The 18,888-nt window shown below is 38.0% G+C and overlaps 3 protein-coding genes across 15 annotated transcripts in view; 1 reads left to right on the forward strand and 2 right to left on the reverse strand.

The window, feature by feature from the left end:
* The window catches only part of apbb2b (amyloid beta (A4) precursor protein-binding, family B, member 2b), a 283,469-nt gene that overhangs the window by 78,762 nt on the left and 185,819 nt on the right, over window positions 1-18,888 (reverse strand). The window lies entirely within an intron of this gene.
* LOC103021667 (zinc finger protein 234) lies at window positions 270-7,298 on the forward strand. Of its 2 annotated transcripts, none has more exons than XM_049472318.1 (2): window positions 270-414; window positions 651-3,628. In XM_049472318.1, the coding sequence occupies exon 2, from the start codon at window positions 781-783 to the stop codon at window positions 2,221-2,223; it is 1,443 nt and encodes a 480-aa protein (XP_049328275.1). In that variant the 5' UTR covers window positions 270-414; window positions 651-780; the 3' UTR covers window positions 2,224-3,628. The 2 variants fall into 2 exon arrangements, with proteins under 2 accessions (XP_049328275.1, XP_022524327.2); XM_022668606.2 differs by lacking the exons at window positions 270-414; window positions 651-3,628 and adding exons at window positions 4,894-5,136; window positions 5,784-7,298.
* epdl1 (ependymin-like 1) lies at window positions 7,074-15,993 on the reverse strand. Its single transcript, XM_049472326.1, has 6 exons — window positions 15,668-15,993; window positions 13,983-14,017; window positions 12,941-13,075; window positions 11,419-11,605; window positions 10,480-10,567; window positions 7,074-7,512 (listed from the first exon to the last, which is right to left on the reverse strand). The coding sequence occupies exons 1-6, from the start codon at window positions 15,804-15,806 to the stop codon at window positions 7,401-7,403; spliced, it is 696 nt and encodes a 231-aa protein (XP_049328283.1). The 5' UTR covers window positions 15,807-15,993; the 3' UTR covers window positions 7,074-7,400.

An 18,888-nucleotide genomic window follows, 5' to 3' on the forward strand; every position in this document is an offset into this window, starting at 1 on the left:
TACTGCTGCTGGAGGACCAACTGAAAGCGCACTGTCGCCACCTACTGACCCGGAGGGTTCAGTTTTAGCCTTAAACTCTATTTAAAAATAAAAGTCCTCCATGTTAAAACATTATTTTAATTGTTTAATTAAATAGTTTTTAAACTTTTTATCTTGTTTTTGCAACACTAAGCAGGTTATAAATAAAGGATAAATAAATAGTGGTATATATATATATATAAACACACAGTACTTTTATTTTGAAATGGACGGACTTGCGCTGGCTTGAATGCGGTGAGTGAGTGTGAGTTGTGTTTTGTTATTAATGGTGAAGAGCTGCTGTTTGGTGTGATGCTGATCTTCTGCGGGGGGATGGAGCTACACTGAGGGATGGAGGGATAGAGTGATGGAGAGATGGAGTGATGGTGAGAGATGGTGAGAGAATGGAGCTTTGTGCTTTCTTAAATTATAATTCAACCGATTTATAAAACCATCAAATATTACATTCCTTAAACATCTCCAGCTTTAATTCAGAAACACTAACTGTATTTGCTGTATTAGTATGTTTTTGTTTAGATGTAATTAGTTAGTTTGTTAATGCTAGTTGCTGTTTTTAGTGTTTTGCATTAAAATTACCCATGTTTTCTCTCTCTCTTTTTTATCTCCTGCAGAAACTTTGCCATCTTTTCTCTTGTTTCTAGTGTTCTTTTGAAAATACAACACTATGCACGGATATAAACGCCGCATAGAGGAACTTTACTGAAATCCACTCCTATTTACTGTTGAGTATTGCATACAAAAATGGATATTCAGCAAATGTCGTCTGATTCTGTTTACACTGACACATCTCACAAACTAACGCAGGAAAACATAGATAAAGAGAGATCTCACCACTGCTCTGAGTGTGGGGTAAGTTTCATTACAAAAAGCCATCTCCAAGTTCACCAGCGCGTTCACACTGGAGAGAAACAGTTTCAGTGCTCAGAGTGTGGAAAGAGTTTTAACCGTCAAAGTAACCTTCAAGCGCACCAGCGCATTCACACTGGGGAGAAACCGTTTCAATGTCCAGACTGTGGAAAGACTTTTAATCGTCAAAGTAATCTCCAACTTCACCTGCGTGTTCACACTGGAGAGAAACCGTATCAGTGTCCGGATTGTGGAAAGAGTTTTACTTACCAGAGTAATTTTCAACAACACCAGCGCGTTCACACCGGAGAGAAACCGCATCAGTGCTCAGAGTGTGGGAAGAGTTTTCGTTCTCTAGGTAATCTCAAAGGACATCAGCTCGTCCACAGAGGAGAGACGCCGTATCAGTGTTCAGTCTGTGGAAAGAGTTTCAATCGTCAAAGTAATCTTCAGCAACACCAGCGCATTCACACTGGAGATAAACCACATCAGTGCTTAGAGTGTGGAAAGAGTTTTACTCACAAGTGTAAACTCCAAGAACACCAGCGCATTCACACCGGAGAGAATCTGTATCAGTGCTCGGACTGTGGAAAGACCTGTTTTAAAAAAAGTCATCTTGAAGACCACCAGCGCATTCACACTGGAGAGAAACCGTATCAGTGCTCAGTGTGTGGAAAGAGTTTTGCTCTACAGACTACTCTTCAAATTCACCAGCGCGTTCACACAGGAGAGAAACCGTATCACTGTTCAGAGTGCGGAAAAGGTTTCCGTTATGCAGGACATTTAAAAGTGCACCAGCGTGTTCACACTGGAGAGAAACCGTATCATTGTCCAGAGTGTGGAAAGAGTTTTAATTATGTAGGTAATCTTAAAGAACACCAGCGCATTCACTCTGGAGAGAAACCCTTTCCGTGCACAGTCTGTGGAAAAAGTTTTCGTTATCTGGGTCATTTAAAGGAACACCGGCGCGTTCACACCGGAGAGAAACCTTTTCAGTGTCCAGAGTGTGAAAAGAGTTTTATCGCGAAGCACAGTCTCCAAATTCACCAGCGCATTCACACTGGAGAGAAACCTTATCAGTGCTCGGAGTGTGGGAAATTCTTCCGTTGTCTGGATCATCTTAAAGGACACCAGCGCGTTCACACAGGAGAGAAACCGTATTACTGTTCAGAATGTGGAAAGAGCTTCAGTGATCTTCGTGTCCTCACAGCACATCAGCACGTCCACACAGGAGATAAACCGTATCAGTGCTCAACGTGTGGAAAGAGCTTCACTCTGAAGCGTAGTCTTCAAATTCACCAGCGTGTTCACACCAGCGAAAACACGTCAGTGCCCTGAGTGTGGCAGAAAATAGATCCAAGCCCACCAACATAAAGAGAGAGCATACGGCTAAAGCTTTGGGTAAACTATGTGACTTTTAGGGTGCTCTTACACCTAACCTTGATTATTCCAGACTTTGCAAGTTTCAGGTGAAAAACGTGCCATAAAAAACAGGATCCGGACCAAAGGACCAGAGATGGGTACAACCAGAATCTGTGATCTCGGGTCTGGATCCACTGTACCATGATTTCGTTCTTCATCTGCAGTGTAAAAGACTGAGGCAGTCTTCATAACATCCTACAAACCAATTAATATGAAGTATAGAGAGAGACTCCGCCCACAAAGCTGATGACAGTGTGATGCAGTAAAGATCTTTAGTCTGCTCACTTAATCCCTATCTGGATGGAATTAGATTATCTGTATCAAATATTTCACACTTCTACTCAGTGATAAAACTCCTGCATCCGGACTTTCTCGGTCACATGATATCGCTGCGTTCAGTAGCTTCTCCATTTCCACTCGCTGTTGTGTTTTTAACGTGGATCACTGTAATTACGGTGCGCAGCAGTGGACAAATACTATTTTATTAAAGGCGTGGAGAGATGTGCGTCCGGACGGGACTAAAATTACCGGAGGAGCACAGAGTTCAGAGAAAAACAGTAGATAATTCAGCCTGTAATTTTCTCAGAGGACGTCTGAGAAAAACACCTACATGATCGTTCTGGACAGGAATAAAATCGCAGGATAAAAAAACCCATAAAAGAGAAAATTACCCAGAACCCCCTGAGAAACGTAAGAGTGGTTTTTACACCAGCGTGATTTGTTTTGTTTAAAACAGATTCTAGTTCATTTGCACTCTTGGTGTGGTTCGTTTCAGCAGCTGTGAAAACAGTAATGGACTAAAACAACCAGACTGAGACTCGTGAGAAGATGTGGAGCTTGAGGTCAGTAATGAACAGATGGATGGATCTGATTCTCCTTCAGGATTTTCTGATAAACAGCAGAATTCCTGCTTCCATCTATTACAGCAACTTATCCAGCATCTTATTTTATCAGACAGGTTCTATTTAAGTGGTGTATTAATCACAGTTAATTTATGGGGGGTAAACACTGTAAGCTTGGTAGCGGTTTGCTATCTCTTCACACACTGGCTGTAGTATTTTGAGGTGAAAGATACGAGCTGTACAGGGCCAGGATAGGAACATTTTAGAAGTTTAGAATTAGTTTACTACAAACTGTAATTTTGTAGTATTATTATGACTATTATTTAATTAAATACGGTCAAAATGCTGCATGTGATGCTCTGAGGAATTGTACAATTCCATGAAGCACATGCATGCATTGATGTGCAACAGGATTTGTGTTTTATTGTGATTATTGTTTTAAACTGTAAAACCTATTAAACTTAGCTAGTTTAAACTTAGCCTGTTTCTGTCCTTTTTTAAAATCTATATATTAAGTGCTTATTGTATCTATATATTAAAAGAACATTTTGAAGAACTGAAGTGATATTTGTTGGTATAGCAAGGCTTTGTCATTTACTGTTCAACAAATCCGGTTAGTACATTTAATATTTACTGTACTAACCTGTTAAATCTGCTCTGGAGAAAAATAACCACTTAAAAATGATGAGTTTCTTTGATTTTACCAAATTAAAAACCTCTGGAATATAATCAAGAGGAAGATGGATGATCACAAACCATCAAACCACCAAACTGAACTGCTTGAATTTTTACACCAGGAGTAAAGCAGCATAAAGTTATCCAAAAGCAGTGTGTAAGACTGGTGGAGGAGGAGAACATGATGCCAAGATGCATGAAAAAAACTGTGATTAAAAACCAGGGTTATTCCACCAAATATTGATTATTTCTGAACTCTTAAAACTTTATGAATATGAACTTGTTTTCTTTGCATTATTTGAGGTCTGAAAGCTCTGCATCTTTTTTGTTATTTCAGTCATTTCTCATTTTCTGTAAATAAATGCTCTAAATGAGAATATTTTTATTTGGAATTTGGGAGAAATGTTGTCTGTAGTTTATAGAATAAAACAACAATGTTCATTTTACTCAAACATAAACCTATAAATAGCACAATCAGAGAAACTGATTCAGAAACTGAAGTGTCTCTTCATTTTTTATCAGAACTGTATATATATATTTATATATATACTCTTGCATTAGTGTTTCAGGATTGGGATGAAGCCAGTGTCTTTATTAACATTTAAAATAAATGTATTAATACACATTTTACTTTTACATTTCACATTTAATTTTAATTTTAAGTCTAATAATTAATTTAACAAAACAATCTTAGTTTTAAAAACGTAAACACGCACTTTTATTTTGAAACGGAAGTCAGCTGCACTGAATGATGGGAGTCCGATCAGTGCTGGTTTATAGAGAGACTGCTCACTTCCTTTTTCTCCTGTTATATTACAGAATCACCTTTTAGATAAACACTAAAAACTCTAATTAAAAATAGTTACTCATCTTTTATTCAGGATATTCTTTTAACTGTGTAAAATAGGATTTATGTAGTATTTCACTACATAAAGAGAAGCATATTAAACTGTATATTAACATTTCTCTTCAGTAAACAGGTTTTAGACAGTAAATACTCTGTAAATAGATTTAGAGCTCATTTAAAAAAGTTTATAACTGGAGTTTAAAAGGTTTATAATTTGAGATGAACATTTTAAGGCTTCTGTATTTAGGAAATGATTAAAGTTTCAGTATAAAAATATTGAACATTAATAAACTGTTATGGTGTAGTGGGTAATCTCCTGTGTAGAGGATCTGTGGTGAGTGAGTGTGAGTTGTTGTGCTGTGTTATTAATGGTGATATGAGGGTATAAATGTGTGTGATGGTGATCTTCTGCAGGAGGATGGAGCTTCACTGAGGGATAGAAACATGCTATCATGGTGAATGATGGTGAGTGATAGTGAGCAGTGCAGTGAAATAATCAGAAACTATCTTTCTTTTATAATCTTCTGATTATTTAAAGCAGTAAAATGATGAAATAGCAGAAGATTCCAGAGACTCTTTTTTTGGATTAATTATCATCAGATAACAGCACTGAATACGACCTTACTACAACTACACTGCATTTATATTTTTATTTATATATTTTTGCATAACTGGGCTTTAATATAGGTTTGTGAGTTACTGTACTGTTAGGAGTACATATACTATCAAATATTAAGTATTTAAAATTAAGGCTTAAATTAGTATAGGGTTAACTTTGTCCCAAAAAATTACACAATATTACTTAAGCATCAGGCAGTGTATAAATAACCATTTAATTTTATGTGAGGGAGTTTTTAGAGATTCAGAAGTCTAGAAAATGTTACTCAGTACAGCAGAATTTAATTCTTACACACTTTCCTTCCATTTAACCTTTTAAGAGTAATACTAATATACTACACAACTAAAAACAACAGTGAAACCCTGAATTCTCTGATACTGCATGCTGTGCTAATCTCCTATAACTGTGCTCGATTTGTGTTTATGCAAACGGCCCACAAACTGTGGGTTTATCCAACTTTTTTAGTGCTTTTAATACTTTTTTTCTCCTGCAGGAATGTTCCAAGTCTGGCTCTGATTCTACTCTTCTTCTCTCCATTCCATCAATAAGAGGAACACTGCTCTAATTAAGGGAAGTTTATTGTTGAGAGAAGCAAAAATCACATGCAGAGTAATGCAGGAAAACACCGACCAACACCAAATTCACCAGCGCATTCACACTGAAGAGAAACCGCATCAGTGTTCAGACTGTGGGAAGAGTTTTACTGCACAGAGTAATCTCAAAACTCACCAGCGCATTCACACTGGAGTGAAACTGAATCACTGTTCAGAGTGTGGGATGTGTTTTACTACACTGAGTGATCTCAAAAGACATCGCCGGGTTCACACTGGAGAGAAACTGTATCAGTGCTCAGAGTGTTCAAAGAGTTTTAGTCAGAAGAGTAATCTTCATGCACACCAGCGTGTTCACACTGGAGAGAAACCGCATCAGTGTCCAGACTGTGGAAAGAGCTTTACTAGGAATAGTATTCTCCAAATTCACCAGCGCATTCACACCGGAGAGAAACCGTATCAGTGCTCAGACTGTGGGAAGAGGTTTTATGATCAAAACTGTCTTCTAAGACACCGGCGCATTCACACAGAGGAGAATCCGTATCAGTGCTCCGAGTGTGGAAAGAGTTTTACTGCCAAGCAAAGTCTCCATCATCACGAGCGTGTTCACACTGGACAGAAACCATATCTGTGCTCAGAGTGCGGAAAGAGTTTCATCAACAAGAGTAGCCTCCATAGACACCGGCACGTTCACACTGGAGAGAAACCGTATCAGTGCTCAGACTGTGGGAAGCGTTTTACTATTCGGAGTAATCTTCAAAGACACCAGCGCATTCACACAGGAGAGAAACCGTATTACTGCTCGCAGTGCGGGAAGAGTTTTCGTGATTTGGGTAATCTCAGACAGCACCAGCTCATCCACTCCAGACAGAACCTGTATCAGTGCTCCGAGTGTGAAAAGAGTTTCATTCATAGAAACAGTTTCCTAAAACACCAGCACATTCACACCGGAGATAAACCGTATTCGTGCGCAGACTGTGAAAAGAGTTTTATTGATAAGGTTCATCTCCAGGAGCACCAGCGCGTTCACACTGGAGAGAAACCCTATTTCTGTTCAGACTGTGGGAAGAGTTTTAGGCATTCTGCAACCTTTAAAAAACACCAGCGCATTCACACCAGAAAAAAAAAACAATAAAATAATTAAATTTTTTTGGTCTCACGAAAATCTGGGAATGTGATTTGTACTAATTTAAACTATTTAAAAAACACAGAAACACAAAACTAAAGCAAAGTGTTTTTTAACAGCAGCATTTATTAAATGTACAGAGCTTATATGAGCGGATGTGTAACATGTGTTTGAGCTTGTTATTAGTGGCAGCTGTGCTTTAATGAAGCCGTAACTAAAGTCCAGTCTAAAGGACAATATGATACATTGTAAATAAAAAATATATGACATCAAAACATTCACTTTATGAAATAAAAAACACATTCTTAAAAAGGTATGTGCAATTTTTTTTTAACTAACTTAAAACAAATTCAGTAAAAAATGTCAGAAACATTAGATCAGTTTAATTTCACTGATTAAATGAAGGTATTAAATGATTTTTATGGTTTTCATATTAGAAGAAAGCGCTGTAGAAGTTTCCCTCGCTCTCCACTGTAGCGTTGGTACAGAAAGGGGGCGGAGTCAGTGAGCTCGGGTCTTTGATCCCCACCACGATGTTGAAGAAGCTGAAACACAAAAACACGGGATTCTTTTAATAGTGACTAAAATTTAGTGAAAAGTTCAAACTAATTCTCATAAAACACCAATGTTAGATTTATACTAGTGGATAAATTAAATAATCATTAAAAAGTTACTTTATTTCAGTTGAAAATGTGAATCTCATATATTATATAGATGTATTAAACACAGAGGGATCTATTTTAAGCCTTTATTTAATTTATTGTTGATGATTATGAAGCTTACAGTCAATTAAAACCTCAAAAATCAGGGTATCAGAAAATATATATCAGAATATTATATCAATATATCAACCTTTATTTTAACTCAGGAAAACATGGAGGATGGCTCTCATTTACAGTGTTGCCGAGCATTTACAGTATAAAAGGGACTGAAAACAGTTAATAAGAAATTAGAAATAATTAAAAATAATACATTAAAGAAATACATTTTTAATCATTGAATATATATGAATAATATTTATATGTAAAATAGAAAATTCTAAAAGACCATTAAAAAACAAATTGACACATACATTTTAAAGAATTTATAAAATATAAAATAAATAAAAAGGCTATAATAAAAGTTAATTAAAATGATAAGAAATAAATAAATGAGAAGAATAAAATATAATAAATAAAATAATAAGAAAAAGATAAACTAATTTAAAAAACTCATTTAAAACAGTCACAGGATTTCTGAAGGTGATCAGAATCTAAAAGTTTTAAAATGATTAAGTGAGCTGAGCTTCAGCGTTTCCTGTAGTGAATAATGCTCTCTCTCTCTCTGTAGATAAAAGCAGATTTTCACCGTTCACTAAAAACTCCAGCCACTGGAGCGAGTCTGATTAATTACTGTTATTAAATGAGATTAAAGAAGAGATATAAGCTGGAAAACGTCCAGAAAGTGATTTATAAATAAAAATGATCCAGTGAGATTCTCTTGGTGCAGCTAGTGAGGACCAATGGTATAGTGAGCAGTGGTGAGTAGTGTGCAGTGGTGAGTAGTGTGCAGTGGTGAGTAGTAAGCAGTGGTGAGTAGTGAGCAGTGGTGAGTAGTGTGCAGTGGTGAGTAGTGTGCAGTGAGCAGTGGTGAGTAGTGAGCAGTGGTGAGTAGTGTGCAGTGGTGAGTAGTAAGCAGTGGTGAGTAGTGAGCAGTGGTGAGTAGTGTGCAGTGGTGAGTAGTGTGCAGTGAGCAGTGGTGAGTAGTGAGCAGTGGTGAGTAGTGTGCAGTGGTGAGTAGTAAGCAGTGGTGAGTAGTGAACAGTGGTGAGTAGTGAGCAGTGGTGAGTAGTGAGCAGTGGTGAGTAGTGAGCAGTGGTGAGTAGTAAGCAGTGGTGAGTAGTAAGCAGTGGTGAGTAGTGAGCAGTGGTGAGTAGTGTGCAGTGGTGAGTGGTGAGTAGTGTGCAGTGGTGAGTAGTGTGCAGTGGTTAATAGTGTGCAGTGGTGAGTAGTGTGCAGTGGTGAGTAGTGAGCAGTGGTGAGTAGTGAGCAGTGGTGAGTAGTGAGCAGTGGTGAGTAGTGAGCAGTGGTGAGTAGTGTGCAGTGGTGAGTAGTGTGCAGTGGTGAGTAGTGAGCAGTGGTGAGTAGTGTGCAGTGGTGAGTAGTGAGCTGTGGTGAGTAGTGTGCAGTGGTGAGTAGTGTGCAGTGAGCAGTGGTGAGTAGTGTGCAGTGGTGAGTAGTGAGCAGTGGTGAGTAGTGTGCAGTGGTGAGTAGTGAGCAGTGGTGAGTGGTGAGTAGTGTGCAGTGGTGAGTAGTGTGCAGTGGTGAGTAGTGAGCAGTGGTGAGTAGTGTGCAGTGGTGAGTAGTGAACAGTGGTGAGTAGTGTGCAGTGGTGAGTAGTGTGCAGTGAGCAGTGGTGAGTAGTGTGTAGTGGTGAGTAGTAAGCAGTGGTGAGTAGTGTGCAGTGGTGAGTAGTAAGCAGTGGTGAGTAGTGTGCAGTGGTGAGTAGTGTGCAGTGGTGAGTAGTGTGCAGTGAGCAGTGGTGAGTAGTGTGTAGTGGTGAGTAGTAAGCAGTGGTGAGTAGTGTGCAGTGGTGAGTAGTAAGCAGTGGTGAGTAGTGAGCAGTGGTGAGTAGTAAGCAGTGGTGAGTAGTGAACAGTGGTGAGTAGTGAGCAGTGGTGAGTAGTAAGCAGTGGTGAGTAGTGAGCAGTGGTGAGTAGTGAGCAGTGGTGAGTAGTGAGCAGTGGTGAGTAGTAAGCAGTGGTGAGTAGTAAGCAGTGGTGAGTAGTGTGCAGTGGTGAGTAGTGTGCAGTGGTGAGTAGTAAGCAGTGGTGAGTAGTGTGCAGTGGTGAGTAGTGTGCAGTGGTGAGTAGTGTGCAGTGGTGAGTAGTGTGCAGTGGTGAGTAGTGAGCAGTGGTGAGTAGTGTGCAGTGGTGAGTAGTGTGCAGTGGTGAGTAGTGTGCAGTGGTGAGTAGTGTGCAGTGGTGAGTAGTGTGCAGTGGTGAGTAGTGAGCAGTGGTGAGTAGTGTGCAGTGGTGAGTAGTGTGCAGTGGTGAGTAGTGTGCAGTGGTGAGTAGTGTGCAGTGAGCAGTGGTGAGTAGTGAGCAGTGGTGAGTAGTGAGCAGTGGTGAGTAGTGAGCAGTGGTGAGTAGTGTGCAGTGGTGAGTAGTGTAAGGATCAGCAGTAATAAATCTCAGAGCAGAATGGTAGATCGAGTCTAATGGTTTGAGAGCACTGAAGGTCTGCTAGTATAAGACCAATAGGTACTTTTGGCAGTGTGGGCAGTGTGCCAAGTCCTGCTGGAAAATAAAATCCACATCTCCATAAAAGTTGTTATCAGCAGAGGGAAGCTGTAAGATATGAAGTGCTGTAAGATTTTGTGAGAAAACAAAACTACACTGACTTTAGACTTCCACACAGTGGATCAACACCAGCAGATGGGAGTTTGGAATTGATGATATCTAATCCTGTTATTAAGACATTTTAAGAAACTGTGGTGATATTATTGCAGGATTCCTGTGTAAAATATTTTACCTGGTGGTGATCCAGCCAGTTTTCTGTGAGTAGTACAGGGAGGAGATGGGGAGGCAGCCAAACTCAGTAAACGTCAGGAAGTACTTCGCTAAAAAACAAACACAAAAACATACTCAGCTTTCAGATTTACTATATATATATATATATATATATATATACACCAACAGTGTATTTTCACTCCTTCCTCCTGTCTGGTTTAAACAGCAGCAGATCTTCTGAATATATCTACACTGATGGGCGTGGTGTTCTGGAAATGAGGTGTGTTCAGGTACATTTCTGGAGTTTTATCTTGTTTATCTTGGTAACAGAAAACACAGGAGCTCCACTGACTGAATACAACCTAGACAGACGCCAACAGACAGACGTTCATCGCTATCTCGGTAACACAGGCGCTGTGCCGAGCCGAGCGTACACCCCCACTTATTACACACACATGAACACACAGCAGCACAAACCCAACTTTTACATCAACAATAAACAGAATAGTAAATAAAATAACATTGCTGTTCCCGTAAATGAGCTGCTGGAGCTCCTTCACAGCGTCAACCAGCAGCTCAGTTTCCTCTGCTGAGAAGAGTTTGTTGAACACATCCAGGTAGCTGCACCGTTAAAATAGCAATCCACCAAAGACAGAGCTCACCTGATCTACTCTTAAAGAGAATGATGAGCAAGAGACACTCTGATTGGTTTATTATTTCATGTTTTGCACAAAATTAACCACATTCATGATTATTAAGAGAATTACTACATGACTTTTGAGTTGCGTTTTGAGCTGTGCAAGGTGTACTTTTCCTGTTGTTATGATAGCAAATACACACTGACCCTAAATCAAGCTGCACTGTGCACAGCTAACAACTCCCCGATAGATAAAGCTAAAATAGGACTTATGAAGTTTATATATGTATATATGTAAGTGTGCAAGGGTGTGAGTGTGAATACCTTCCAGTAGAGGCATCTCTCCCATCCAGGAGTTGACCAGCAGTCCTTCACCTGGGGCGGAGAAACTACCCAGAACCACCTGCCCCAGCAGAGTGGCGTTATCCGGGATCTCCATGGGGTGGAAAGTGTCTTTCAGCTCTGATTTAGCGCAGGTCTTCTCCTCACGGTTAATCGTGTACATCACACCCTGGTGAGTAACAGAGGAGTATCACAAAAAAGTAATGTATCACCAATACTCCTACATATATATATACACGTTACTGGAGTATATGTTCTATATGTTACAGTATGTTTCATATCTCTGCACCTTATTCTTACTATGCACATTTTATTATACCATATCGTTACTGCACTGTCCAGTCTGTTAAATCGTCCCGCCTCTTGTATTTTTTGTAGTGTTATAGTTTATAGAATCATTAAGCTTTTGCACTTTATGTTGTCTATTGTATTGTTGTCCCATGTTGCACCATGGTTTTGGTCATTGGGTTACACTGTGTTTCTGTACTCAGATTTAATGACAATTAAAGCCTCTTGACGTTGAATTATCCCCCCTCAACCGAACTTTACACTCGGCTCAGTGCAGTCAGAGGATCTTTCACTGATGTGTGTAGAAGCAGTGTGCATTCCTAATTCATGGGTTTTAAAAACCTGAATGGTTTGGTGGATTTAGGTAGTTTTTACTTTTTGCACTATTTGGTTCTGGTTAAAACGGACTCTGGTTGGTTTGTACTCTTAGTGTGGTTTGATTGATGAGGTGTGAAAACAGTAATCACACTCGGGTTCGGATCAAAACAACCGGATTGAGATCTGCTAGGGGAGGTGATCTCAGTCCGGTCACAAGTGAACTCTGAAGTGGTTCTCTTGTGGTGAGAACGTGATCCGGTCTCGATCCGACACAGATATCAAATATACTCCTTTTATTTAAGCTATACTGCTGATAAGGTGCAGTTTAATTTGATATATTAGCCAGATAACGCATAATTACCACAGCTATTAACAAACACTGTCACTGCTGCTCTATACTGTTTACACACTGAGCACCGTGTGCAGCGTTCACTGCTATTACTACGTGTACATTAAAAACACTGAACGTTTGTTCACAGCTGTGGTAATTAGCGTGGAGTGTTAAAGCAGTTTCACACTGCACAGATATACATATATACGCACTGGAACACAGAATCACCTCACTATATTTACTTTCTCACTCTCGCACCAGACAGCTCTGACCAATCAGAGGAGACTTTGTGCTTGTGTGGTTTACTGGTGCGCATTTGGGTGCGTTTAAGTTTATACCTGTGTGAAAACAAACCAAACCAAACAGAAAGAGAAACTCTCCAAATAAACAAACTCATCAACTGATCCGGATCATAGAAACGTTCACACCTACAGGAGTGAAAACGCTGTTAATGATGTGGAATATTTTCTGGTTATATAGTGTAAATATAATAATATATGAGGGTGAGTAAAGTTCAGACAGAGAGTAAAACTTTGCTTCATGTTGTTTCTCTGACTGGTTTCTCACCTCTTTATAGAGCAGCAGGACGTCGGCTCTGAAGGATTTGTTCTGATACTGTCCAAGTTCTTCAAACCGGATCCGCTGACCGTCGGCGTCGTACGTGTATTTACCGTACGCAAAGAACTCACCGCTCGGAGTCGTCTGAGAGACAGAGAGAGATTAATCAGTTATAATTAAAATTATAATAACTTCAGATACTGTAAAAAAATTTATAAATATCAGATAAGATCAGATTTCATCCAAGAATTATTAAAAATCCCCTAAACAAACATGGAGGAGGACATGCTGGTTGATTCTGTCTGATTCACCAGCTGACCAATCCTGCTTTAGAGCGAGAATAAAACCGCCTACCTAATTAACATACAAACGCAGAAATACAGTAATAGATAAATAAGGAAAAGCGTAAATAAATAAATAAAAAAATAATAAATATTGAGATAATAAATAAATAAATAAATAAATGTAAAAATAAATAAAGCAATTAATTAATGAAAAAATAGTAATAAATAAATAAATAAAGAAAGAAATGTGTAAATAAATAAATTAATGTAGAAATATTTATATAAACAAATTAATACATATGTAAAAAATAATTAAATAATTAAATAAATAAACACATGCATAAATATATAAATAAATAAATGTAGAAATGCAGAAACAGCCCCAAAAAAGGTTTATGCATGGAAATATGGAAATAGATTCCTGATATAGTTTTCAGTGTGTACTTTTTCAAGACAAAATGTATTTATTAATTAATTTGTTTATCTATACCATTATTTATGCCTGTATTTATTTATTTATTTATTTATTTATATATATATATATATATATATATATATATATATATTTATATATATTTATTTATATTTATGTCATTTTTGTCCTTCTTTGTTTTTCTATTTTTAAAGAAATGTAAAAGATGGACAAAAAGTAATATTTTTTGGACTGTTATTATTATTAAATAGTGCCATATATCTCTCTTGTGAAAATCAGATCATCTTCTGTTGGCTAATATTGACAGTAAGAGAAATGTAGATGTGTAACTCACCACAGTAAGCTTTCCTTCAAGCTCTGAGGGAGACCCTGTTAACAAAATAAAACAAATTCAAATAGGTCTAGCTTTTTAATTTATCTACAGATTAGAATATACAGATTATATTTACAATGTTAATCTGTAATCCCTTAATATCAAGCTATAGTACCTTTTATCAAAACAGTTACCAGTTACATATAAAAAAATAGATTTTAATACACTTTTCTCTCCGAAATGAATTTTAAAGATACAAAATGTACTTTAATATAAATCCAGTTTAATTTGAGTCATTTCTGTTGGTCAGTTTACTGTGAAACATTAACATAATGTAAATGGAAGCTGGTGTTGAAACTGTAAAAATAAGCAAATGTAATTATTATATAAGAAAGTTTTAAATTATTAAAGGTAAACATTGTGTACAGATTTCTGCTTCTTGAAAAAAAAGGAACACTGCCTCGATCATGAACTTTTTCAATACTATAATAAATTGTAGTTACAACATTAGAGCTTTGTATTGGCAGAAACTTGGTGATATGGTTATATATTGCATTTCTAAAAATATTTTAAGGAAAACTCTGATAATTACACCACAGTATATTTATCCAATCAGAATTACAGAATTACAGCTCTATAAATAGGCAGAAAAGAGTGATGCACTGATATAATGGAGTTTCTGGCATTACTCAAAAACCTAGCCAACCACAAACCAACAGAATAAAAAAGATTTTTTTGTGAATGATGCTGATTGGTTAATGAACCTACAGTATTTAGGTTGGGGGCAGATTAATAAAGACCATCGTTACTAAATCAGGTAATGAATACAGGTGTTCAGACAATTGGAAAATGTGCGCAGGTTAATCAGCTGTTTAAATCTGAACACTTTTATTTGACCTCTGTTGATTAAATCAGAATCATATTTAAATATTCATTGAGTGATTTGCATGGACCTTTTATGGGTAAATGTGGGCAGTACCGAGGCAGAACAAGAGGCTGGGTCACCTGAGCACATTTATAATAAGGTAGTGATTTATATAAAGAAGAAACTGTGTACAGGTGTGCTAGGTTGTATTCAGTCAGTGGAGCTCCTGTGCCACAACCTGTTCTACAACGTCACGAAAATAGACTGTTGGTGGGGTGTAAGATAGCAACAAGCATCACAGGATGTAAAATATGGCCCCAGGTTTTACAATGTAGTTTAGTGACTGAATGACTAAACAACAGTAGAGCTAAAGCCAGTATTTTATTACTATAACTATAACTATATAACAGTTTATAACTATAACTGTTGATTCCTGAGTGATTCCTGTTACTGATCTGGAATTATTATTAAGTGGAGTAGAGAGAAAACAGAAGCTTCTCCAAGTGTCCTGTAAGAGATTTAAAACCCTCAAATTATCGGAGTGTAAATAAGTGTAATAATATTTTACTGCAGAAAAAAGGGTTTTGCATCACCTACACCTGTAGCCTGAATACGAGACACGGCATTTTAAGATGTTAAATTGTATAATTGGGCTTTTCCAGCTGTTTTTGTTAGATTTAGAGGTTTATCTTCATTCTGTCAGCTGTTAAACTGTAACAGAAATATAAAATTTGGAAAGTAAGACCAAAATTAAATAAAAAAGTTGAAGAAAATTGAAGAAGAAACCTTCTGGAGATAAATGTAATAAATTATAAGTAATCTTAAAAAGACTTTTACTCACTGCAGGGATGAGGATGATGATGATGGTGAGTGGGGTGAGGAGGGTGAGGATGAGGAGGATGAGGAGGGTGAGGTCGTTCCATCAGGCAGCTCTCGACCAATAAGGCGACAGTGATGGTGATCCACAGCAGGAGCTTCATGATTTCAGATCTTCCTCTGTTCTTCTGTATCTCCGTCTCTACAGTGAGAGGAACTCGTAACTCCCTCCTCTTTATACCCACCGGCTCCTCCGAGACCTGATTAACATAAACACACACTTCCTTATTTTCACTCTCAACACCAGTCCATTCCACCAGACCCACGATCCAGAGTCCAGATCTTTCTCCAGACTCTCAGCACAACCTGCACTGAAACAGACAATTAAATCCCTATTAATGATTCAGATTATTTACTCTATTTATATTAATATCCTTTATGTACTACAGCGGTTAGTGTAATGCAGTGTGTGTGTACAGTGTGTGTGTGTACAGTGTGTGTGTGTGTGTGTGTGTGTGTACAGTGTGTGTGTGTGTGTGTGTGTGTGTGTGTGTGTGTGTGTGTAATAAATGCTGTGTCATTCTCTGTTACGTAACACACACTCATCTTGCTGGACAAGTTTTGGAACTCATTCCAGTTCACCACTGATCCCTTTCACTGAGATTCTGCATTCTATACAGTGGCTTGCAAAAGTATTCAGACCCCTTGAACTTTGTTTTCACATTTTCTCCCCTTACAACCCCAAACTTAAATGTATTTTGCTGAGATTTTAAGAGATAAACAAACACAAAGTATTGCATAATTGTGAAGAGGAACAAAAAAATGATACAAGGTTTTCATAATTTTAATCAAATAAAAATCTGAAAAGCAAAACAGCTGAAGATCAGTCAGGTTGGATGGAGAGCGTTGGTCTGTGAACAGCAGTTTTCATGTCTCTCCACAGAAGATCAATGAGATTTAGGTCTTTAGGACTTTAACTGGATCATTCTAACACATGAATATTCTCTGATCTAAATCATTATAGCTCCACTGTAGCTCTGGCTGTATGTTTAGGGTCATCGTCTTGCTGGAAGATCTCAAGTCTTTTACAGCCTCCAACAGCTTTTCTTCTTCCAGGATTGTCCTATCCTTTGCATAAGCATTTTCACACCTTTTGCCAGATTCACAATTCACGTTTTGAGTGGTCAGTGGTTGTGCTGTTCACACTACACGACTGATTGTGCTGTAATTGTAAGTCCTTCAGTTGTTGAGACTTTTACACTACACGACTGATCAGATTACACTTTTTTTTTTTCACTGTGGGAAATCACTGACTCACCTGGCTGCTCTCCAAAAACACATTTATCACGAGAACACACCAAGACTAAACACACGAGAACTAGCGATGCCAAACCAGAGAATCTCTATAGTGGAGAATACGCACTTAAAGTGAGTCCAACATTAACGAGCTCATATGAAGCAAAAATCAGAGCTTATAAATATCTGATCAGTTCTATGTCCTCAACACAGAACTATACCAATTGTTTCAGCACCACAGGCATCATTTGTATCGTTTTAAACTCCAGTTATTTGTTATAAGCTCACCAACCAATCAGCTCACAGTATCAGTAATGCAGTAGTGCTTTACAGTGTAAAACCTGATTTTGGACTCGTGGTTCTCTCTTTCTCCGTAATTCTATTGGCTGTATGTAGCCACTGCTCCTGACTCCCAGTCGCAGACTGGGTCAGATATTTAGCATACTAGTTCACACTACATGACTGTGCTAGCGCTGAGAGATTCCCAGATTTCTTTCTGAAAAGAGTTTTTGTCTGCGATCAACAAAAAACTGTTGCTGACGGAAAAAACGGGCTAAAATCATGTAGCGTGAAGCTGGCATATGTGAGGTGAGTGTGTAAATGTGTGTGCAAGAGTCTCCACACAATCAATGCTATCGCCATGTTCACGAGGGAAACACGTATTTGTGGTAACTGTGAATTGGTCGCTGTTATTCTGCTCATTTGCGAATAATGTTTTTAGTGAATCGCGGTTCCTGCAGAAAATCTGAACTGTGAGAGTTCACTTTAGTGAAACCGAGTCCGGGACCTTTAGCGACCCTGAGCACTTCCACTTCCCTTTTGCTGAGCAGCAGAAACATCACAAGCTCTCGGTAAAAAACAGGAAGTGAGGAAAAGGTCAGACCACACACTAACCTGAGAAATATTTATCTATACCACTCTTTGTTATTAGTAAATATATAAAAGATTTCTATAGATCTAAATTTATGATTGAAATGGAAACAATTAAGCATTAATGTGTTTGGCCATCAAATCATTTTGAGCTGTATCTGTGTTTGTGTGTGTGTGTGTAAGTATTCTAGCGTGTGTGTGTGTGTGTGTGTGTTACCGTGTGTTTGTATTAGTGGGTGTTGGTGAAAGTCTGGGCTGGATTAAAGGAATGGAGTGAATCACATGGTGTAATAGTGAAGTCAGTATCATGTGATGGTTTAGTGTTTCTGATCACCTGAGAGAGATTGTGTGTAGTGTTGAGAGTAATCACACACTATTACACACGCAGGATCAAAGCACACGCTTATATAGTGCACGATTTACACCATTAAACATATGTACATATAATCATTCAGTTTAATTATAATTGTATTTGACTGATTCTGGGTACAGTACATCTAAACTCTGTTACGCTAATGTAGTAACTAAAATTAGATAATACATTAGTGAACATAGACATTAGTGCAAAGACAGACTTTAGATAAACATTGCAAACACAGAAATTAGATAGATAGTAGTGCAAAGATAGAAATTAGTGAAAAGACAGACATTAGCTAGACATTACTGCAAAGGAAAGGAACTCAGATAAAGTTGTGGAGAAGAAGAGATTATTAAAGCAGGGTTAGTTTAAAAATCATCTCCCAAACTTTGATCATCACAAGCAGCTCTGTTCTATCAATCCATCATCCAAAAATAAAGAGAAAGTTATTCTACACCTGTTTCTACAAACCAACCAAGACATGAACCAACCATCCACCCAAACTGACAGATCCAGCAAGGAGAGCACTGATCAGAGAAGCAGCCGAGACCCATGATCACTCTGGAGGAGCTTGATGGATGGAAGATGGATGGAGATAAATAAATACAGAACAATCCTGGAAGAAGAAAAGCTGTTGGAGGCTGTAAAAGACTCAAGATCTTCCAGCAAGACGATGACCCTAAACATACAGCCAGAGCTACAGTGGAGCTATAATGATTTAG

The sequence above is a fragment of the Astyanax mexicanus genome, chromosome 25 (assembly GCF_023375975.1).
Source record: "Astyanax mexicanus isolate ESR-SI-001 chromosome 25, AstMex3_surface, whole genome shotgun sequence".
Taxonomy (NCBI): domain Eukaryota; kingdom Metazoa; phylum Chordata; class Actinopteri; order Characiformes; family Acestrorhamphidae; genus Astyanax; species Astyanax mexicanus.